This window comes from Micropterus salmoides, unplaced genomic scaffold (genome assembly GCF_014851395.1).
Source record: "Micropterus salmoides isolate LMB-PRFRI ecotype aquatic unplaced genomic scaffold, ASM1485139v1 Ms_hic_scaffold_11, whole genome shotgun sequence".
In the NCBI taxonomy this organism is placed as follows: Eukaryota; Metazoa; Chordata; class Actinopteri; order Centrarchiformes; family Centrarchidae; genus Micropterus; species Micropterus salmoides.
Window position 1 is genome coordinate 10,382,611 of NW_024040152.1, and position 24,539 is coordinate 10,407,149.

General features: G+C 38.6%; 1 protein-coding gene across 1 annotated transcript in view; it reads left to right on the plus strand.

Moving 5' to 3' along the window:
• LOC119897252 (mannosyl-oligosaccharide 1,2-alpha-mannosidase IC-like) overlaps nt 1–23,804 on the plus strand; it is a gene marked incomplete in the record, with an annotated part of 70,062 nt that extends 46,258 nt beyond the window's left edge. The window contains 2 exon segments of the mRNA XM_038710843.1: nt 2,532–2,647; nt 23,616–23,804. Of these exon segments, the coding sequence (XP_038566771.1) occupies nt 2,532–2,647; nt 23,616–23,789 (290 nt within the window).
• Nucleotides 23,805–24,539: the final 735 nt, after the last annotated feature.

The following is a 24,539-nucleotide window of genomic DNA, read 5'->3' on the forward strand; positions in this document are numbered from 1 at the left end:
CTACAACCTTGGTATGTTCTTGGATAACAAAATAAGAAAAGGCTAATGAGAATAAATTACTTTATAGTAATGTGGCTTTACAAGTGATTTGCACTATGTAGAAAGCTTCAAACTGTGTTTCTCTGCATCTGATACTATTAATAGTACTGGTATTATGGCCAAAGCATATGACACCAATCAATCACTGTCAAGCCAAGTCATTGATTCCTGTTCAACGTGCCCTTTGGTTTTACTGGCTGACCTCGTAAGCTATCGAGATGAGGTCTGTGGTGGTGAGCTATACAGTGGATATACAGCACGGCTTGTAGAGTGGATACTGATTAAGAATTAAAATCCTTTAGAGGGTGAAAAGAGTGCAGTTGTTCATGGAAACCTGCATGGAATTTACTGTTCAGTAAATCAGTTTAATCTGTTTTTAATTAAATATCATTGGAATTTGGACGGATGATTGAAAAAACAAGCAAGGTGAAGATTTCACATTGGGCTTTGGGAACATGAGGCCATTTTTTCACTATTTTCTGACATTTTAAGATATTTAGGTGATAAAACAAAAAATAATAGTTAGTTGCAGCCTCATTGTACATCATTTTGTGAAACAAAAAAGCAGGCTCCTGCAAGCGAGTTTAATTTTCCAGATTTATGTTTTGTCGCCCAAAGGTATGGTTACCATTTGCAAATTTGGTGAGCTTCAACAATAACTCCTGATAAAAACTGAAGACTTTGATGTGCCAGGTTGCTGTTGCGTTGCATCAGATCAATCCACCCTTCTACTGTAAGCTACGTAGTTCTCAGGGATGAACAGAATGATTTTTCATCACTTCTCTCATTTAACCAGGTCACTTTTCACGCTATTGCATTTTTCTAGTTATCTGCAGTGTGAGCCCCTGAGCAGTTTGATTCACAGTCTATTTAGTCAGTTTCTTTTTATTAAACTTCCAAACCACAGTTTGCCCTTCAACAATTTTAGCATAATTCATTAAGGATAATGTTTATTTTTCTTATGTGCCATGCTGTCTCTGTGAGGTTCAGCTGCATTTGCATAATATTTGGTCATATGATAATGAAAATAGTCCATGCAATTTCTCACAAGGCCACCAGGATGGAATAAACACCCCTTGGCATTTCTCATTTATTTTGCAAAAAGAAATGAATAGCTTCAAATGAGATTCATAAAGACACTCATACACACAGAGTAAATGTACACACACAGATTTTACACACTGGGTTAACAGAGGGAACATATACACTGAGTGTAATCCAGGAGCAGCTGCTAAATGTTTGTTATAATCGAATGTATCCGTTCTTTTTTTCCCCTCTGGTGGTTGATTCCTAAATGACTTCACTTTCATGTTACAGCACAGTGACTGATGCTTTGTAGCTGATGCCTTTAATCTCGTAGGGAAGATGCTTTTTATCTGGAACACACAAAGCGGTTTTAGTATTATCATTCAACATCATTGCAGCAATTAAAGAAGCTCAGCATGTGAGGGACTTTAATGATTTACTTTGTATCACAGACGATGTCAAGATGCTGTTGCTAATCAAAACATTAAAGGTTTGGGGTTAAATTCGAGTACTAATCTACCTTCCAAGAACTAATCAATTGTCAGCTATTCACTGTTCTCATTACGTTCTTTTCTTTTTATAAATCTAAGCTAAAATTCTTCTCAATTTTGATGTAAAGGCAAATCTGGTTTTAGCTTTAAGGATATTTTCTATAAAGGAAACCCCACTGAAACACACTCTCTTAGCAACTTTCACAAAATAGATTAAAGTCATGTTATGACCAGTTTCCAGGATTCCTTGCCAGTCAACGGTTGCCTGTTGCAGTTTGACAAGTGATGGACACTGTTTCTTTTTAAAAATTTTACTTTCTATACCTCATGCACTTATCTTAATTTTTCTTTTTTTTTTAAAGTTCGACATTTAGCATTCATAACTAGCTGATAAACTTTACTTGATTTTCAGATATTTCAAAATATAACCTATGTGAGAACATAAATTCTGCCTTTACTATTGAACACATAATTATGTAATTAATTTGTCAACTAGTATAACTCTTCATTTGTTCATGTAATGTTTTATCAACATGTCAACCAGTGAGCATATTTCACTCTGTATTATTACAGAGATGTTATACTGCATTATAACGGATTTACAAAAAAGCACATGTGAAATTCATGTTTTTACATGTGACACAAACATGTTGTTGTGATGTTTCATATGAAAAGTTATAGTTGTAGACACATAAATCACATTTTAAATGTAAATATATTTGCTGACAATAAACCATTATAAACCATCTGTTCAGTGTTCATTTGATATTTATTGCATTTTTTTGTAAATTTTTTGCCACGTTTGCTATCGTTAATAATCTTGTTAAATGTTTTGTCTAATTGTGCTTATACTGATGAGGACCCCTGTGAAGACGAGATGATACATCTCAAGGGGTTATTTCTAATAAATAATATTCAACAAAGCATTTTCTTGAGCAATGCATCTCTAACTCATCTATCTTATGTATTTTGCAGGTGGCCTGAGAGGAGCCTCCATCATTGACTCACTGGACACACTATATATTATGGGATTGATGGAAGAATATAACGATGCGAAGGAGTGGGTGCAGACCAGCCTGGACCTAAACTCTGTAAGAAACTCATTCTTCTCCTCTAGATGGACAGTTTGTATTCTTATCATTTACCTTTTATCCTGTAATTTACTTTAAAGTCTCACTTCAACCCATGGGCAACCACTGCATTAACATAATGAAGTTTTCAGCAGTGGACTTGCGTACTGGATTGATTTTAAGCGGTGCTATTCTGCTTCAACACGAACACTGTGTCCACTGAGTTTGACAGTTTTTAAAAGCTCGGGACATTCCAGCAGGAATCAAAAGCTTCCTGTGTGACCACTCGCCACGCTGTGTTACCGACTGATGGGATTCTCTGCCTCTCCAAAAGGTCTCTGTGGGGCATTAAATGTGATAAAGAGAAGAGAGGAGGAGTTGAAGAAAGAGGCTATGGCCCTTTCATTGAGTGGGTCTTTAATGACCGGATCGGGAACAACTGAGGGTTGCCAGTTCTGTTGGGATTGAGTGGATGCTGAAGGGCTTGCCCACCGGGCCAAGTTTTGTGTGGTCTAGTTTGTCAGTGGTTTTGTTGAGAAAATTCATTTCTAGGCCACCACACAGTCATGTTTTCCACCAGCTGTAAAAAAACTGGTTTACATAATAGTGTAATTACACAAAGCTTACAAACTTGAGTATGTCATTATGACTGTCAACATCATACTGTAGACCAGAGGTCACTAATAGGCAGACCGCGGTCTGGATCCGGACCCAGCCACCGACCTACAACAGATCTATTATTGAGAATTACAACCTCGTGATGGAGTGTTTCTTTTTTAACCCGCACAGCTTTTTTTTAGAATTTACTGTACTGGTCAGTGGCACAGGAGACTCACAGACCAGTTGCATGTGTTCCAAATCTCTCATGTGATGCTGCTCAGCCAATCAGATCTGTGCATTGCGATAAACATTGCAAGTTGAGATGGGGCTACACACAGGGACAGAGGAGACGGAAGAGAAAAGAGAATTACACATGGATTTTAATCAAGTATGAACAGGTTCTTACATGTACATTCTTCCCACAGGAGGTTCAAAACCAGAATATCTCATATGATCCGAGACTGTCACGATTAAAAGCAATGTGAAGCACTACTATGAGACAAAGCACTCATTTGAGCAAACATACCCACTCAAATCTGAACTGAAGGAACAGAAAATACGATCCTAGCTAGAAGGACAAGCTAGAGCTCACGTTTTCCACTGAACAAGAGAAAGTAGGGAAGTGGTTGCTAAGAGGGAATGAAAGAGAAGAGGAGGTATTACACCTGTTTATTGTTAAGATGCATTGAGTGTTTATTATAAAATAGTTTGAGACACTACACTTCAGTCACTATAAGCTACACTTTTTATTTAATTTCTTTCTGAAATAAAGCGCTTTATTTTAAGATGCATATTTTTAAAAAACATGACCATGTGTATTTTTTTTAATGCAGCCTTCAGTTTTGACAGTATATTGTTATTATTATTACTATATTATTTGATTTGACAGTCAGTTGTTGCCTAAAACCAAATGTTGATACAACTATATGTTATGACGCCTGAATGATGACTCAAGTTAGTCGTTAGGATGTTCCGGACGTTTTCGGCAAATTTTCTCAAACTGGACCTTTTTGAATTTTAATTGAATACCCCTGCTGTTGACGCTCGGCAATAATTACACCAATTCACTGCCTCTTATGACAGGGTGTCAACACTTGTTTATTTCACGTTTCTTGCTAAGAAAACAAATACACAAATCCTGACTGTATTTGACATCTGTGGCATAGTGCACATGATGCCCCCAGTACCTTTGAACAACACACCGTTGTGTGGGAATGGATGTTATCAAGCCAGAAGTTGTACACACATTTATTCCACTGGGGTGAAGCCCCACTTTATAATAGGGCTAAAATACACTAACAGAGTGTTTATGATGTGCTTTTATCTTCTAGCTCAGCAACATCTCGATCGCTGCCAGTTTTGAGGCCATAAACAATTCACATTTAGGTTAATTTCACCCACACTTCAAAGGAAACCTTCAGTTTTCAGCTACTATGTTTCTCACTCATGGCATAAACACACACACACATACACACTCTCCTATAGATGCATATTCATAGTGAAAGGCAGACTTGGAGAGAGGCATGACACTGACGCACACAGCTTTTCTGTCTTCCTGCAGATGACTATTAACTTTTGAGTGTAGCTGCTGGCTGTGGAAGCCCTCACAGCCTGAGTGGAGACTGACAGTAATGGCAGCCGTTGACAAACAGCCCCACTGTCACCAATCCTAAAGACAACAAATACACATTGTCAAGGGTGTGATCTGCCACAATCCGTCAACTTCACTCCTTCATGCTTTCATTGGAGGTCTCTGGGGGTCACATCCTCTGGGGTTCAGGGTTTTTATGTCAGCGTGGTAAATGGAAATCATGGTGGATCTGTGTAAAAGAGGGGGGGACGGAGAAAGATGTGAGGCTTTGTTTAACATGGAAACACACTGACATACACTCACACTAACCTGCACATCTACTGTACACAGAGAAGGGGTGTTTCTAGAAACACCTCAGAGAGTCTTCAGTACACTTAACAAATATTTGTCACAGTATATCACCATTTTGATACTGAACTACCCCATGCAGTTTGCATAAACTGCATGGGGTAGCCCCAGAAAAAATAACTCTATACAGACTGTCAGATGCAATGGAATGGTTCACCAAGCTTGCCAAGAGCCCAAGGAAATGTTCTGATGTCCTAATTTTATCAAAATACCACTTAAGGAAATGCATGCTGTATACGAGCAACTACTAGGAAAATGTAGCACTTGAAGTCAGTTAGCAATGTCACTATTATATATATATTGTGTGTGTGTGTGTATATATGTATGTATGTATGTATGTACAGTGCCTTGCGAAGGTATTCGGCCCCCTTGAACTTTTCGACCTTTTGCCACATTGCAGGCTTCAAACAGAAAGATATAAAACTGTAATTTTTTGTGAAGAACCAACAACAAGTGGGACACAATCATGAAGTGGAACGAAATTTATTGGATATTTCAAACTTTTTTAACAAATAAAAAACTGAAAAATTGGGCGTGCAAAATTATTCAGCCCCCTTAAGTTAATACTTTGTAGCTCCACCTTTTGCTGCGATTACAGCTGTAAGTCACTTGGGGTACGTCTCTATCAGTTTTGCACATCGAGAGACTGAAATTTTTGCCCATTCCTCCTTGCAAAACAGCTCGAGCTCAGTGAGGTTGGATGGAGAGCGTTTGTGAACAGCGGTTTTCAGTTCTTTCCACAGATTCTCGATTGGATTCAGGTCTGGACTTTGACTTGGCCATTCTAACACCTGGATATGTTTATTTGTGAACCATTTCAGTGTAGATTTTGCTTTATGTTTTGGATCATTGTCTTGTTGGAAGACAAATCTCCGTCCCAGTCTCAGGTCTTTTGCAGACTCCATCAGGTTTTCTTCCAGAATGGTCCTGTATTTGGCTCCATCCATCTTCCCATCAATTTTAACCATCTTCCCTGTCCCTGCTGAAGAAAAGCAGGCCCAAACCATGATGCTGCCACCACCATGTTTGACAGTGGGGATGGTGTGTTCAGGGTGATGAGCTGTGTTGCCTTTACCCCAAACATAACGTTTTGCATTGTTGCCAAAAAGTTCGATTTTGGTTTCATCTGACCAGAGCACCTTCTTCCCCATGTTTGGTGTGTCTCCCAGGTGGCTTGTGGCAAACTTTAAACAAGACTTTTTATGGATGTCTTTAAGAAATGGCTTTCTTCTTGCCACTCTTCCATAAAGGCCAGATTTGTGCAGTATACGACTGATTGTTGTCCTATGGACAGAGTCTCCCACCTCAGCTGTAGATCTCTGCAGTTCATCCAGAGTGATCATGGGCCTCTTGGCTGCATCTCTGATCAGTCTTCTCCTTGTATGAGCTGAAAGTTTAGAGGGACGGCCGGGTCTTTGTAGATTTGCAGTGGTCTGATACTCCTTCCATTTCAATATTATCGCTTGCACAGTGCTCCTTGGGATGTTTAAAGCTTGGGAAATCTTTTTGTATCCAAATCCGGCTTTAAACTTCTCCACAACAGTATCTCGGACCTGCCTGGTGTGTTCCTTGTTCTTCATGATGCTCTCTGCGCTTTAAACGGACCTCTGAAACTGTCACAGTGCAGGTGCATTTATACGGAGACTTGATTTCACACAGGTGGATTCTATTTTTTATCATTAGTCATTTAGGTCAACACTGGGTCATTCAGAGATCCTCACTGAACTTCTGGAGAGAGTTTGCTGCACTGAAAGTAAAGGGGCTGAATAATTTTGCACGCCGCATTTTTCAGTTTTTTATTTATTAAAAAGGTTTGAAATATCCAATAAATTTCATTCCACTTCATAATTGTGTCCCACTTGTTGTTGATTCTTCACAAAAAATTACAGTTTTAAATCTTTATGTTTGAAGCCTGAAATGTGGCAAAAGGTCAAAAAGTTCAAGGGGGCCGAATACTTTCGCAAGGCACTGTATGTGTGTGTGTGTGTGTATGTATATGTGTGTGTGTGTGTGTGTGTGTGTGTGTGTATATATATGTATGTATATATATATATATATATATATATATATATATATATATATATATATATATATATATATAAACTTACAAACCTGTACATTTTATATTAGCATTGTAAATTTTACATAGTTTGTAATAGTACTCCACGGGCCAAGGTTTGTTATCAATTTGATGTCTCTGATGAAGTTGATCTGTAGGTAGGGTGTTTCAACCTCTTTTGTCTTTTGGTGAGTGCTTAGTTGTGCACAAGAAATCCTGTCTGTTACAGTCCCTTATTATCAAATTTAGCATACTCTTTATAACTTGTTAACCTTATTTTTCTTCTGGGGATTTTAGTATATTATGATTATCCTCACCAGACATTAGATATGTTGTCCTACAGCTCACACTACAAAAAAGTCAGCAATATCTTTTCATTTATGATTAATTACAACACCTGGTCAACCACAAACCCCAGTGGTGATTTTATCTCATGCTAAGCTTTTAATTCATAGCATGATTCTCACCTTTGTCCACTTGAGTGATCTCTGCTCCATGTAGTGTACTCCGAAGAATAAGAACAAAAATGTGTTTTATAAATGAGAAAAATAATAATAATAGTATAATTGGTCAGTTATTTTGTAATGAATCTTGTGTGGTGTTTGTGCTGCAGATCTTAATGGCCCTGGAAGGCACAGCAGTGCCACCCAAATTGTCATAGAATATTTTGTTGTTTTACATGTCTGTTGTATAGAAAGGCACATACGGTAGCATAAGGAAAAAGAAAGAGCGAGACACGCGTACACACAGGATTTTCATGCAGTCCATGTTCTTAATTACTTACACAATGTCCCCAGACACAGTCACACGGCAAAGCAGCTCGTTAGATGCATCTGTTCAGGCCTGTCTGTCAGCTACAGCTCGACACACAGAGACAACCGGTCTATAACTTGTTAGCAGTGAAAAAAGGACAGACAAGGACAGCGTTACTTTAGTACATGTAAGACAGTATTTGCAGCAGGGTTTAGTCTGTCTCCTACTACCAGGAGGCTTGGACATCAGCCGCGGATCATCGCGAACTGTTTTCGCGCAATTTGTTCTTTCTGCGGGAATGAAAACAGACACTATTGCTGAACTCATCAAATGAGCAAATTACAGTCTTTGAAATGCATCTTGACCATATGACTTGAAGAGAAACAACAAGCTCCTGATGCAGATCCTGATGAGCTGCCCAACGGACAGACTGGCCCATTCTGGTGGCAGAGCCAATTATCAAGACAAAAGAAGCTCCAGAATGTTTCCGCTAATGCTAGATGTTGGCATATTATTTCGCAAGCTGTTATTGCATAAAGCTCGAATAAGTAGTTTGCATTATCGCAGCGAGTTAGTGTTATGGCTTAAGTTTTTCTCCAGTATTTCTGTGCAGGTGGCATAATGCCATATGTTTCTATTATCTTATATTTAACAGTTTGATCAGTAACGTATGACTTTTAAGTTGTGGTCAAGTACTTGTCCTCTGGCAGGTCATCGGACGTTTTCTCATTTAAGTTAGAGTAATGAAGAGTGATTAATGAGGACTTTAGATTGGATTGTATTCCCTCATGTTGCCTCCCAAATTATATTACATCTCTAGACATCCCTCCCCCTCCTTCCGCTTTTACGCTTTCAGTCACTATTACCATATAATACCTCTCCATACCAGTCATTGTGTAATTCAGCACTTCTCTCCCATCATCAGGAAATTTACTAGATTAGGGTGTGATAAAATGGCACAATGGGAACAGATCGCTCTGATCATTTTACTCAAAGCTTTTGTCTTTTAGGCCTTTCATGTGCTTTCTTTCATTCTTGTGTAGTTTAAATACACACATCAGGGTGTAAAATTAAAACTAAGAAAACATGGAGTTGTGATTGGTTTGTTGATGAATATGGGAGATGATAAAGAGGTGTCTAATGGGTTGCAGGTAGACATTTCCCAGTTAATAGTTTCCCGCGGTATAAAAAAGTCAAAGTTTCAAAACCACTAAAATATTTCAGTATACCGTTTTACCTCCAGTTAGTGCGTGCAGTCAGTCACCTGTGTGTAGGATGGCTGAGGGAGGGGAAAAAGACAAAGGCAATATGTCATGTATAATATCCCATCTATGGGAGCACCACCCGTCACTCTTTGCTAAATTCAAAGTAACGCTATATTGAAATGAACATTTGAAACAAGCTGAGAGAGTTAGCGTGTTCAGCACTGGTAAAATAAATACTATTGGCTTGCTGCCGAGGCAGATAACATGGCTAATTAACTAGCTTTTTTGCTGATGTAACATGTTTTTTAAAGCTGTACTCTCACTGAAGAAGGTTATTTCATTAAAAATGTATAATTTAACTTGGTGACACAAAATGGTTTAGCCTGAAGGCTACAGTACAGGTGCACCATGGGACTTGTTACATTTTCAGTAGACAAAATCTAACCATTTGTTAGCCTGCTATGTGATATTAACCTGCAGGCTGATATTTGGCTGTCTCTACTGTTAACAGAACATTAAGGGACATTAACAGCATTGCAGGTAACTGTGTGCTAATAACAATAATAATAATAATCCTTATTTGTAGAGCACTTTTCAAAAACAAGTTACAAAGTGCTTTAACAAGTGTAAAGAATAATGCAAAAAAAAAACAAGATAAGAGCATGAAAAATTAATATAAAATTAGTAAAATACAATAAAATAAAAGGGATAAAATAAAGTCAAATAAGATCGGGAAAGGCTCTCCTATAAAAGTATGTTTTAAGAAGGGACTTAAAAGAGTTCACTGACTCAGCCGACCTGATTTCCTCGGGCAGGCGGTTCCAGAGCCTCGGGGCCCTGACAGCAAACGCTCTGTCCCCTTTAGTTTTCAGTCGAGACTCTGGAACAGACAACAGACCTCTGCCCGAGGATCTCAAGGTACGTGCTGGTGCGTATGGGACTAAAAGGTCAGAAATATAACAAGGCGAGAGGCCATGAAGAGCTTTAAAAGTGATCAATAGAATTTTAAAGTCAATTCTAAAACACACTGGGAGCCAGTGTAATGAAGCTAAAATAGGAGTAATGTGGTCATATTTCTTTGTTCTGGTTAAAAGCCTGGCAGCTGAGTTCTGGACAGTCTGGAGTCGATCAATAGATTTTTGGGTTAAACAGGTGAAAAGGCTGTTGCAATAATCCAGGCGTGATGTAGTCCTTTCACACTGCCATATTCTTCTACAGAAGCTGCAGAGTGCACATCTTTCTCAGTGAAATCTCATCTACTATGATTTTACATTTGTTGCTGTTTATAGATTAAAGGGTTCCCGTGTGTGTGTGTGTGTGTGTTGATGGTTCCCATGAAGCCTCTTCAGCAACTAGAAACATGCACTGGCAATAACTCCTGATACGCAACAGTAAAAATCTCTTGAGCCAAACCAGGACAGCAAAGTGACTAAATAATTAACACAATCAAGCCTATAATTCTGCATCTCAGGTGAGACGTAAATGAGTGAAGTCTCATGAGGAGAGAAAGCGTCTTTCTTTCATTGCATGTGCTGCGTTTTTCTACCCGTGAGCAATTTCTGAGTGCAAATGTTGGCGTGTGTAAGCTAAATGTCACTAAATAGTGCAGAGTACATGAAAGAGACAGCAGAGAGGGAGTGGATGGTTCACCACTTTGGTCCTGACTGAAATATCAACAGCTGTTCAATTGATTGCTGTGAAATTTAGTACAAATCTCCGTGAACCCCAGAGGATGGATCCTTTGGTGGCCCCCCGACCTTTCCTCCATCACGGGGCAGGGTTTTTCCTGCATAGAGAAATTTTTGCTGCCCCCCTAAGAGGTTTTAGCGAGCGCCAAAGGAAAAATGATCAGAATTGGAAAAAAAAACCAACCTTTGAAATCCTCTCCAAATGTGTTTTAATAGCCATTTATCAAACAACTGTTGAGCAAGCAGAACATAAACTTAAATGCGACGTCTTTGGCTTCCAGCAGTCACCTTTCCTCTCATCCACAGAGGCTGTATTTTACACATGCAGCTGGCGCTGGATTTAAAAACCAGCTGCTGCGCCCGAACGGTCTGTTACGAAGCTCGCGCTAATGACTTCCTGTTATTTCTCACAAGATAAAAGAAATTTCTGCTTGTGTGTCGGTATTCACCGGTACTGTCATTTTTACATTTTACTCCTTGATGTACCGGCACCGGTCCTCTCTTCTGTCCTCTCTTCTGCCCTCTCTTCTGCCCTCTCTAAATCAGGTTTTCTGAGCACTAGTGACGCTCACCTGTTCACCGGGAGCCTTTCATGCAGCCGTGTGTATAGTGGCTCGTCAAAGTCACTTTTCGTTAACCAACCAATCACAGCCTGGAGGAGAAGGGACATTAAAAAAGGTTAAAGGCACTACAGCAAACTTTAGACATGTTTAACTCGTTCTGTATGCACAGTTTTTTATTATTGTATTTCTGACAAGTTAATTTGCATAAACAAATGAGACTGGCCACCATGTAGAGCATTTTTCTTGCACAATAATTAAGTGACTGAAAAGAACCCACAGAAACTTCTGTTTTGTCCATCTGGAATTAATTTCTATTTAATGTTATAAATGTTATATGTATTATATTTTGTTTATCAAATTGTCAGAAATAACAAGAAAATGCATAGATTTCGGTCATTAGGTAAGTCATTGCCTTTACTGAACGCGCACCCATCATGCTTACTGTCGCGCAAAATCACCCCCCAAAGGCCCATTCTGAGCCAGGAAAAACCCTGTGTTTTTCACATTAGTAGTTTTGAGTAAACGGTCTCAACGACTATTGGATTGGCTGCCATGAAATTTGGTGTGCATGTTGCCCTCTTTGGTGATCCCTCAGCTGTCATACGGTCCATCATCAGGTCAAATTTATTTGTTCCAATACTTTTGTTTATGACCAAATGCTTGCAAAAAATATCACACCCCATCATCCTATACTGTACCTTGTATTTAGAGCTAATTGGCAAAAAGATTTGATGGTGAACATGGTCAACACCATGCAACAACAAATAAACAAAATGTGAGCATTGTCATTATAAGCATGCTAGCATACGGACATTAGCAGTTAGCTAGAAGCATCACTGTGCCTAAGTACAGACTCACAGAGCTGCTAGCATGGCTGTAGACCCTTATTTGTTTGGGGTTATTTCTTTGCCTGCAGTCATTTGGTGTTGTGGTCACTTGCTGTGAGCTTGACAGTGTTGAAATGTGAAGAAGGACGCAGTAGGGGCTGTGTCAGTAGCAGAATGAAGCAGAATATTGTAGTATTTTCTTAAACTGTGGTGAGAGTTATACATTGTCAAAAGCTCATATCTCCCTGCAACATCCCAGAACAAAAGAAAACAATCCCTCAAATCTGCCTGTACAACACTTCTGTTTACTTGAGAGAAAATGTCTGCTTTAGCTTGAGGTCTCAATTTCATTGCATTCAAATAAACTGCTGTGAGATAAAGTGTTTAGATTGAAAATAGCTCAAGTGTATTTATATCAGTGCTGTAATAATCTAGATGTAATTGACTTTTTGGTAGAATGAGCGCAGATGCATTGCTTATTGTTGTAGCTGTTGATCTGTTTAACCTCAAAAGGATGCTGGGCCCAGAGGCCAGAAAGAGTTCAGATAGACAGCTTGCTTGCAGACTTCCACACAAAACACAATCCTTTCACAGATGAGTGAAAGTTTTGTGGGAAAGAAGACTTCGGAGAGCAACTTCATCAAATCGTCTCAGAGATTGCCGCCAGCATCTCACCGACTATTGAACAATATAGTGTGTGTACAAAACCATGACACATGCATAACACAGCTGGAAATGGAGATAAATGTATTGGTAACTATTTCTAGCGATTTTGCAAGCACCTCAGGCAAATATAAAGTGCATGTGTCGGTTGTTATCCTAAAATGTTTTGAGCTACCAAACATTCAGAATTTTTAAACTTATTTCATGATGCCAGTTTGCTATTGTTGAGTCTGGTGTTTGGTGGCAATTCTCATCTGAATTCTGGATCTCTAGCTTTTAATGAGTTGTTTTCTTAATTTATACGCTCACGTTCGAGGACAAGATGAAGTGACATAACAAGAAGACCTGGAGGAAGGTTGTTGTTTACCTCTGCAGAGCTGTTTTTTGACCCCCAATGACCTCCTGTCTGCGCTAAACGAGACCCAACTTGCTCCCAGTCATGCAGGCGTCTGAGGAAAAACAGTGTCATTTACGGTGCCGGGAGATGCTTCAGTGAAGACGCCGTGCCCCTGAGCTGAGGTCAAGCTGAGCTGACATTCTGTCTCAGGATGTGGAGGGCAAAGGACATTTTGCGTGGGTGGTTCATCATTACGGATATTTACCCGCACGTTTCATTCATGAACTTTGTCCCACTCATTTGGCACATTTATGCTGACATGAGAGTCTTGGTACTACAGTGACGACAGATTGAGAGCTTCTGGGTTATTGTTAAGTAGTTAAGTTAGTAGTTAGGTAGTTAACATTTTGTGGCGATGGTCACTGGATAAGACTGGATAAGTCTTTGGTGCAGGAGACCTGCATTCAATTCCCACTGCCACACATCCACCAATGTGTCCCTGAGCAAGACACTTAACCCTCAGTTTCGAGATTTTAATGAAACTTGACTTGCACCGCAAATACTGATAAAATATGGTACATGGACAGTAGCAGCTTTTTTACCAGCTATGGTAAAAGGGAGTTAAAGCTGCTATAATAATTCTGTTATATTAAAATGGATCATGTGACTGTGTAATGTGATAGGAGTTTTGGAGAGATGTTCCCCTATGGCGCATTGACATTGTTTTGGTTTTATAGCCCACAACTTCACAGTTTGGGTTCACCCCCATCACTTCCAGCTGTAGCAGGCAGCTCTGATAAGCCCACTGTGCACCACCTGCACAGCACCAAATAGCGCATAGGCAAAATTAGTGACAAGCTGGTAAACATAGTGGAGCATTTAGCAGCAAAAGAGCCAAACATTTCTCTCAGGAGTTAGGGTGCAATCCAGAAGTTTGATGCAAGTTGCACAATGCAGACACAGAGGGATGTATAAAAAGACAACTGTTTTTCTAACATGTTATATTAACTTTATAATGTGATGACATGTCAGTGTTGTGTTTAGAATTTGTCGCATTGCCCTGAAGTGGCAAATATGTGGAATATTTGCTGCTTACTGCTTCGCAAATGTGAGGATTTGCTGCTTGGCTATGTTTTATTCAAGGGAATATTTTCAAGTTTTGAGCTGTACGTGTGAAAAGATCTTACCTTTAGTTCTGGGAAATTAGGGATAGGCATTTTTCACTACTTTCTGAAATTTTTAGGACCATTTTTATTTATATTTTCATTAGTCCATTTTTTTGACCAAACAATCGACTAATCGGGGAAAAAAATATTAACAGATGAATTTATAATGAAAATAATTGTTTGTTGCAGATTTTAAACAGTTTCTTAAAAACAGGCACAATAGGAACATTCTAGATTCTCCACAGGAACCCCCTGTGGAGAAAATTATCTGATTAGATTTTGGAGCACCTTCCTGCATAAATCTGCAAATTAATTGGGGGGGAAAAGCATTCCTTAAAGCAACTATAAGCCATTAAAGCTCAATTTTCATTCTAATACCACTGTAGTTATTTACTTCAAGTGTACTGAAAAAGAAATGTTTATAATTGATACCATAATTAGCTCAGTTAATGACCTCATCTACATAACTGGGCATTTAATATATTAACACAAATACAGTGGAACATTAGGCAGTGCCTCTTTTTTCTCGTCGGCAGTTTGGGAGCAAGCAGCCTCCGGTTCTGCTGAGACAAAGTGAAGGATGTGGCTCAGTCAGCAAGGCCAAATACAGTGGGAGGCATATGATGAGAGACAGAAGCAGGCAGTTACACACAGAGTCAGGAAGAGGGAAGATGAACTGCAGCGGGTTGAATAATAATGGCAGAGTGAGAGCGTAGCAAAGTCCCAAGAGAGACCCGAGCATTATTATAGAGGACTCGGTGGGGAGTTGTTGCATCCCCCAGGAGAGAGCAGAGACCTGTACACAGAATGCTGCTCTCCTGATTTTTGCGTGTGTGTGTATTTGTGTGTATGGATGTATAGAGAGACCATCAAAAACTGAAAGACAAGCTCTGAAAATAGATAGATGCAGACAGACATGTATTCTGGGATGTAGAGGAAGTGAGTGGAAAAGATGAAGAGGTGATGGGCTGGGTTGTAATTCAGTTATAATTTATCACCCTTGCACATTTGATTAATTATTCACCAGGCTGTTAATTTACAATTCAATGCATTTAGTGGAGATGTTTATGATATGGAGTACATTCTCTCTTTGGTGTGTACATGTCTATTTGATGATGTTTAGGGAGACGTTAGCTGCTGATTAATTACCGGATTTTAAAAGATAAGTGTTATCAAATAAATAAAATGTAAACCATACCTGATGAGATTCAAACCAGTAAACCAATAGTTTATCGTAATGCCTCTCTTGGACCATTTAATCAGGGTTTATGGGTCTGAGATGGGAATATGTATTCACTGAAGCATCTACTCCCAGCTTGTAAAGATGCATCATGAAAAGAGAGGAGCAGTGAAGTGAAAGAAAAAGAATTTGATCCATCGAGACCGATAACCATTACTGTCTAATGTCTGTCAGTGAAAATGCAATGTGAAAAATCAGAAACAGTCACTTTACATTTTAAATTACCAACATGAATAAAGGCTTCAGAAAGAGAGACATGACTCCCTGATGTTTTAATTGTTGCTGAAAAATTAAATGGAGCATCTCACTCAAGGCCACACAGGCTCTTTTTGATTAGTTTAATTATTTATTTATGTGTCATTAGGGTGTGTTCAAAGAGCAACATTGGACTGAGTAATAAAAATTAAATGGAAACGTCACTCATATCTCACTGTAATCTCATACTGTGGTGAAAGATGGCTATGGATATCTGCATTTCGAGATGACTATTTTTTATTTTTTATTTTTACTAAACAAACTTGTGTAATCTCACCACACTCTGAAGCTTTGTAGGCCAGTCTGTTCAAACTCTGATCAAACAATTTAATAATATAATGATCTTTCACTCAGTCTTTACAGCTAGGTTGATGTAACCCATCTAAATTTTGAGCTGTGTGGGCTCATCTTTTAGTCATTATTTATTTATTTAATTGTTTTTTTGGCATGAAGTTAAAGGCTCCTTTTCCATCAGAGAAGGCTGTTTAGCATGCTCCAGAGGTTAGCGGTCATTAACGCTAGGAGACTGCTCTCACAGCTTGGACTATGATCAAGTCCATAATTATTGTACAAAAAGAAGAAAATTCAGCCTCAGCTTTCTGCCCTGAAAGTAGCTGGGTGGAGACGAGCAGCCTAAGGAAACTTCTTTCAGTAGAGGCAGCAGCTTTGAATGTGCAGCTTGCTAGACTGTCGGAGATTAGAGTAGCAGTATCTAATTGGTCCCTTTCATGATTTCTCAATGTTAATTTGCGACGTTAAGTTAATCATAGCCAGTATGTGTGATTCACCAGCTCTGGTAGGAGAGGCAGTCATTTGGTTAATTTTTATCCTTGGCTCATTGGGTCATTTTCTTCTGTCACATCAGCCTAATTTGGCTTTGAAACGTGGGTGCCAGTCGAAACCTGGATCACGGCGATGCTGAGAGTCATCTGCCCAGTGACAATGATGCCTCTTTATTAGCAGTAAATCATTACATTAGCGTCTGAGCAGGACACACCACTGGGCAACAGTCTAGTCAGCTCCTTGGCGCACAGCAGCACAGCGGCCATGCCAATCAGGCTCATGTCCCAGGCAAATCTGGGCTGAGTCCGACGGCAATCTTTGCCACGGCTGTTGAATACTCTTCAACAGAGAAACCAGCATCAAACACTGTCAGCAACATCGCATAGTGCTGGTGAAGCAGGACACCTAAAAGGTACGGCAGCAATGTACCCAGTACCCACTCATTAATTAATTTTCTTTTTCTGCCGTGGCTCCACCTTGAAAACAATTATATGATGTAGAACAATTAAAATGAAAATTCTCCTTCCAGTATCATGCATTTTTTAAATACTTAAAAAAAGAAATGGAAATCATAACTGACTTTTTAAACATGTTACCAGAAATCAAGAGGAATATAGTATAGAAGTTCTACAGACTGACAAGTAATTCAGTTATTGGACAGCTTTAGTGATGTTAGTTATATCCTGTATCATTGTTGTATCATCAGGACCCACGTGAGGAAATCAAATGCAGGTGACTGACAGCACGTCATGTAGCACTTTAATGCTTCTAATGTGTATATTTACGTCGTCCTGTGTCACGCAGAGCTAATGAAGAAATAACTGATTATAAGCATTATTTGTATTATAGACTGCAAATCAGCCACATGCATTGAGGGAGATATACATTCAAATCCCTTACAAGTATTTATAGTAGATCTCATCTTGTTTTCCCTTGGCATTGGAGATGCTTCATGTCTAATATGTTTGTGCAAGCAAGAGGTCGTTTGTACTTTAAAGTGCAACACTGTAATGCAGATTTGTTCTTGCTGTTAAGTATTCATCCCTCAGAAGGTCTGTTCTTTCACCTTCTACTGCAGCAGACTGAGAAAATAAGGTAGACGGAGAAACTGGAGGCAGAGTTTCATCCTGGTGGTGGTGAGAGCTTCTGTGTTTACTCTGACAACCTCATGTTGTCTCTTAATTAGGTCCTCAGCTTGAGCACCGTGAAGAGGGACAAGAAAAAAAAGGGAGTAAAAACAGGTGTTATTCACTTTACCTGATTTCTTTGTCATGCTTTGAGGCGAGCAGTTACGCTTGCTGCACCATGCTTTAACTCGCCTCGAGGAGCAGCAGCAGCACAGTTAAATTAAACTGTGCTGCAGCATTTAGTGTTTCAGTGGGAACAGATTACTTTCAGAATTGCTTTTTTGGGATAGGTGTGGCTTTAGGAATCCCTTATGATTCATATATAATTTAATTGCAAAATAATTACACATAAAACCTATAAATAAAGCCTGAAACCATTTCGAACTGTGTTAAACTGAGATAACACCACCAGTCACATTCAGACTTAAGATGGAGAAATGCCAGTCAATAGCACATTGAATGAAACTGAATGATTTATGTTGACATTTCCCATAATTGTCTTTGATAATGCTCTACAGTACATCGATTTTTGTTTTTCATCATGAATATCACTCCTAGCCAGATGAAAATATCCATTTTATCATGAATTATGTAGAACTTAATCACTCAAACTGAAATGAAATAATGTTTTACTTTTTGTAATAACTTTATTAGAAGTATGGTGGAAAATGGGATATTACGATAATTAATTTACCCAAATGAGCCGGATGAGCCTCAATAGCTTTTGGGGCTATTCTTTTTATCTGTGTTTTAATCAAAACTAAACTTTGTACAAATTAAAATGGGAACTGTTGGGCTTCTGTAAATAGCATCATAGAGTACAGTCTAGACCTGCTCTTTTATGAAAAGCGCTGTGAGATAACTGTTGTTGTGATTTGGCGCTATATAAATAAAATTGAATTGAAAATGTTATGCTGGAAAAAAGCTATGAACAGCCTCTCAGAGGACTTTGGCATACTTTTAATCTTCTGTCTTGATATCTTGCTTATGATGTGATGATTGAATCGATTCATGTTAGTGTGAGTTTAAGTTGTTTTGTATGCGTTTGCTTTTCCAGAGCCCCGGGGCTTGCTTTTTCAGTTGGAAGTAATGGAGATGCGGTCGCACCATTTACACTTTAACAATGTTTTATAGTTCCTGAAAAATAATTGAGATTTAAAAATCAACTAAACCATTTTAATACAGGCTTGATCTACTGTATAAAGTGAACATTGTTGGATCTTCAAATAGTGCAGTGGTATGAATATAATAAGTTTTATTGAAGCTTGCTGAATGATTCATTGGGCCTGTATTGGGAAGTAAATGTATGATTAGCAAAACCTGTGTCAGCATCACTTGTCCTCCCTCACTGTACCTCCTGCCTGTCTTTCTGAGTGCCACTGTCACTGGTGATAAATAGACACCCCATTCCTAATCACTACCATCGTAGTGCCATTACTGAATGGGCCACTCATTTCAGTGTTGGCAAGACAGCTCAGCTCAGCTGCCCTGCCAGAGGCATCGGTGCTTTGTCTCAAGAAATGTCACCAGTGTGCTGACTTCAGGGAGGAAGCCAGCACCTTGGTTGTACAACAGCCCTGCTCCTGTTACCTGATTTATACAGTTACATAACAGATGACAAGGACAATGAATGCTAAAGGAATAGTTACTTTAGTTCATTTTGGGAAATATGCTTATTCGCTTTCTTGCCAGGTGTTACGTAAGAAGATTGAGGCCACTTTTACTTCTGTATGGTAAATATGAGGCTGTAGCCAGCAGATGGTTAGTTTAGCTTAGCTTAAAGACTAAAAAAAGGGGGAAAAGGCAAGCCTGGCTCTGTCCAAAGATAACAAAGTCCACCTACCAGCATGATAAAACTCTAATTAACTACTACTAATTAACATGTTAAATAGGTTTTATCCAAAGACTGAATGGAGTAAACTAAGCTAAGGGGCTGCTGGCTGCAGCTTATATTTTCTGACCAGACATGAGAGAGGTATTGATTTTCTCATTAAACGCTTAAACTATTCCTAACACAATTTATCTTTAATTTATTTGCCAAGTTGGTCACACACGGAAAAATCTTTGTAGTAATATTTTGCTGACAGCACTGAATATGTAAATTAACACCCAAACACATTTGATGATTATTGATGCCAAGTATTGATTTATATTAAGTATAATACTACAAAATAGAAATAAGTATATACATTTTTAAAGACAAGAGATGTATATGGAGATAAATGATACCACTGAACAGATGCCAGTGACTCTCCATCTCTATGCTATTCCTCAGAGTGGAGCTAAATGCCCTCTCTGGCACCCAATTACAGTTTCCTTATCATCCACACTTGAGATACCAATTTCCTTCTCAATGTGTCTCCAAGTCATTGAGTACCAGTCTGCTTCAACCTCCAGCTAGCGTAAGAGGTAATAATTATGGTAACATATTGAGACGCATGCATATTTCATTTAGAAAAGAAGTAGACCACCTGTATTTAATGTTGGCAAACAGAACAGCAACTTGTTCCTCTCCTCATAGGGTTTATAGTTGCAGCATGAAAATATTAGACATTTCTGTAAAATTTTAAAAACTACAGTTAATTAACTATTTATATAATTTGATGTAAGTGCAATGTAAGGGCTCTCAATTAATACAAGTATTATGTGCATGTTTTTGCCTTTATTTGTATATGCACCCATGGACAACAAGTTGAGACCATTTTTATTGAAAAGGCCTGCTCTGTAATTAAATAAAATCATACAGTAAATGGAAAGCCCTATTAGTTTTTTGTTTTGTTTTCAGATGTCATTATATTATTGTGATGCTGTTTCTCCACAAAAGGTTAAGAAACTTGCGGTGAGGCTGGGTTAAAATCAATGAGGGTGGGTTAAAATGACCTGTGCTCTAGTAAATTCAGCATCATGTCAGATTCTTACCAATTAGCCATTTGACCAGAAAATTGGTAAGAGAAAATTGCTGTTTCCATCTACTGCTGTTTAGTGAATATCAGGAGTTGGCTGCATCAAGATAAAGAGTTGCTGGGATTACTGTCAGTCATTTATGTTTGTTTCAGTTATTAATTTGTTGATGACTTGTGCTTCATGTACGTCATGAAGTTCAGTAAGAACAGGTCTGAATGCAGAAGCACAACTCGGAGACCTGACTTCTCAGTAACATTTCATGGTTACTCAGAAGTCAGGGAAAGCAAAAAATATAATATATATATAAACAGGCAGACAGAGAAGAACAGGCAAACCCAAAAGGTTAGGCAGAGGAGCAGAAGTCATAGGCAGGCAGGGGGTTTAACAGGCAGCTTGCAGGCAGATGGTAACAAAAGGCTAGACCGCTAAGGCCAAAGCACAATGGGTGAAAATGGGCCAATATATACTGCAGGGATAATGGGGGAACAGGTGTGCATGTAGACGGAGAAGGTCAGGTGGTGGGGGAACGCCGGGAACAGGGGTTAGTGGATGACAGGAGACGGTAGTGCGTGGCAGGAAAACAGTTGTCTGGCATTTTGTTGCTAAAGCTGTTTCTATTGCACTTAATTGCATTTCGTTATATTGATGCACCTCAGCCAAGCCCAATCATGAAAAAATGCATTTATTTTTAAGAATTTCTGGCATTTTTCCTCTGTTTATTCCTAAATTAAAAATGCGCATAAAAACTGATGGATGGAAACACACACATACCCACGAATCTGCTAATTTCAATTGTTCTTTTCAAGAGAATATGATTTTGTTCAGTTATTTCCAATTGTTTCTAATTGCAGTTTTTTCCATCATTGTTAAGCTACTGAGTTGTATAAGGCAATACTGGTCTAGCTCTCAACAGTTCAGATAAAGGTCTCAGCCACTAGTCATTTGAGATTTTATGAAATAAAAATCTGTCAAGTTATTACTCTGTATACTGTATTAATAACAATGGATTTTACTGTAATCAGTCCAAACTAATCTTGGCCCTGTCTGATAGGGGACATTATTCAGTTTCAAACTCTAAATGACAAAAAGAAGAGGAGCAACAGATGACATTTAAAAAACGTACAGCAAAGGACGCTGAATAAAATTCTACTTGAGCCACTAATCGATATTGCCCTTCAGTAGTAGGAGACCCTCAGACTAAAGAGGAAACAAAGCACTGCGGAGCATTATAACATGACTTTGCGGCCTGACTCTTTGAGATTGGCCTGGCTCTAATTTCTTTGGAGAGAGAATCTCCATTAGGGCGAGCATCATGGGAGCTTGGTGGTTAGTAAGACTGCCTCATAAGCTCAGGTTCACCAGTCTTATTCTGACACTGGCCGTTGTGTCCATCAACAGCCAGACAACATATCCCTGAATATAAATTTAAAAAAGTCAGCTAATGTAAAATAAAACTAATGAAAAGAGTAAAATGAGAGCAATTATGACTGTGTAATTTATACTGTTTTTAGTGATTTGGCAGTGAGGATGATGCTAATACATTAATATTGATGTTTTGATGTTGGCAATTAATGCTAATGCTAAACTTGCACTACTTTATTGACTTGTCATCATTCTTTTATTATATTGTCACAGACTTATGAATACACCACAATTTGCTAATGAGGGATAATAAGGTTAATCAGTCAGTCAATCAGCAGATGTTTGTAGTTCTGTCACATCCTCATCCAGTAACCACATGTGCTGTTGTCATGGGGATTCATACTGTAAAGTAAAAGTATGTAGAGAGTTGTCTGATCCCCCCTCAAAATGAGGTTGCTTAACACAGTTAAAAGATAAGTCTGGTGATATTCTATATTTTACTTACTGTCAACAAATCCTATGAAAAGACTAAAACAAAGAAATCGATCCTACTGACGAGTATTGTCTGTAACCATTTAAGTATGATAAAGAATATTCATCTGTGCCACAATGAGCTACACTGGGTGACATGTTCATTCATAACGATGAACACAATATCAAAAACACCGTTATGCTCATTAGCACACCAAACTTGCGAATGGAGTCGCCAATAAATGCACTTTTTAATCCTGGTTGAAGAAAACCACAACCACCGGCTGTTAAAGGACATAATGCACTGTTTCTGCAATCTGTCTTTCTGTGCTCCACAATGAACAAAATTATTTTCCATATAACCACAAAAGTCATAGCATAATCATGTTACTTACTGTTTTATAAAACTTGAAGCTAACTGCCCCTGGACACCAAAAACACAACTTCTGTGTTGACTAGAAATCATGCTGAATGAAGAAATACATCAGTCGCACTGATCAGGTCAGGCCACAGTATTCCCCCAAACAGAAAGCAGCGAACAGGAAGTCAGTGTCAGGCTAGTCATGGTGTCTCAAATGTGTCACCTCTTACATTTATAAAATCTTTTAAACAAACATTCAAATCGGTACACTGGAATGTGTGGCTGACTTTTGAGATTGGTCTGGCTCTAGTTGATTTCTTTGGAGAGGGAATCTCCATAAGGGCAACAGCCAGACAACATATCATTGAATTTAAATTAAATAAACTGTCAGCTACAACATTCATATCGGCACACTGGGATGTGTGACATGTTCCACAGAGACTTCACAGCTTACTGTGTGCATTATGCCCAAAGGATTTCAAAGGGAATTAATCTACCAGCTATGCCAGTTATTATATATGTTACTATATTCACACTAAAAAAACCCACAGCCTAAGTAAAAACACATGATTATGATGACTACAGTGCATTATTATTTTACATAAACACCACTGTGCTGCTTTACTGCTGACTGAGGCTTTTGCTGAATGTGACATTTGACAATTTGATCTCTTTCTCTTCAACAGAACGGTGAGGCATCACTCTTTGAGGTGAACATCCGTTACGTTGGCGGGTTGCTGTCGGCGTACTATTTGACAGGACAGGAGGTAAGATTAATAGATGTCTGTTGTCCCTCTACTCTAGCGAGATCTGCCGCTTCCTTTATCCCCAACCAGCCCTGCAGTTTGAATGATGAATAAGCTGCCTCTGTGACTGCATCTGTGTGTATTGTGTCACCACATTTCACATCACTGGTTTTCCAACCAAAACAATATTGCTTGCTTATACAGTATACATAAGGCTCATTGTTTTTGTACTTATTTTCACTTTTTAAAGGAGAAGTTGTTGTCTTTACTGCAGTTAACGGCAAACAAAACCTTGTTTTGACAACCAGATACGTTGCTGAATTCGTAATGTACAGTATAGTGTATAATATTTTATTTAGATTTCAGCATCTTAATCAGTGCTGCACAGTTTCAATAGAATTTCACATTTAAACAGTTTGTCTTTATCCAGTTGCCAGCTCCCTTAATTTTTTCAACCATATTAGCAAAACATATATAATACATCAAATAAAAATATTTTTTAAGTAACCTTATGAACTAAATTCTTTTACATGCTCTGCTAAATGCAGATGGAAATGGAAGATTACACTGTTGAAAACACAGATTACAATCTGCTGCTTAAATCTATTAACTTTTTGATTCTGGTATTTTAACTGCGATTTGATTTGTTGTTGCAACTGCAATAACAAAGCATTGTTGAAATGCTCCACCGCTCTGATTCGGGTCTCTGACAGGATTTCTCTCCATAGCACTGGTGGCAATGGCTCAATGGTATAATAGTATTTTGAGCCATCCGCCCGTGCCAAAATGACATTCCTCAGAAATGAAGTTAAAATAATTAAAACTAGTTCTATAACGTGAAACTACAGGAAAGTTAAATTATCC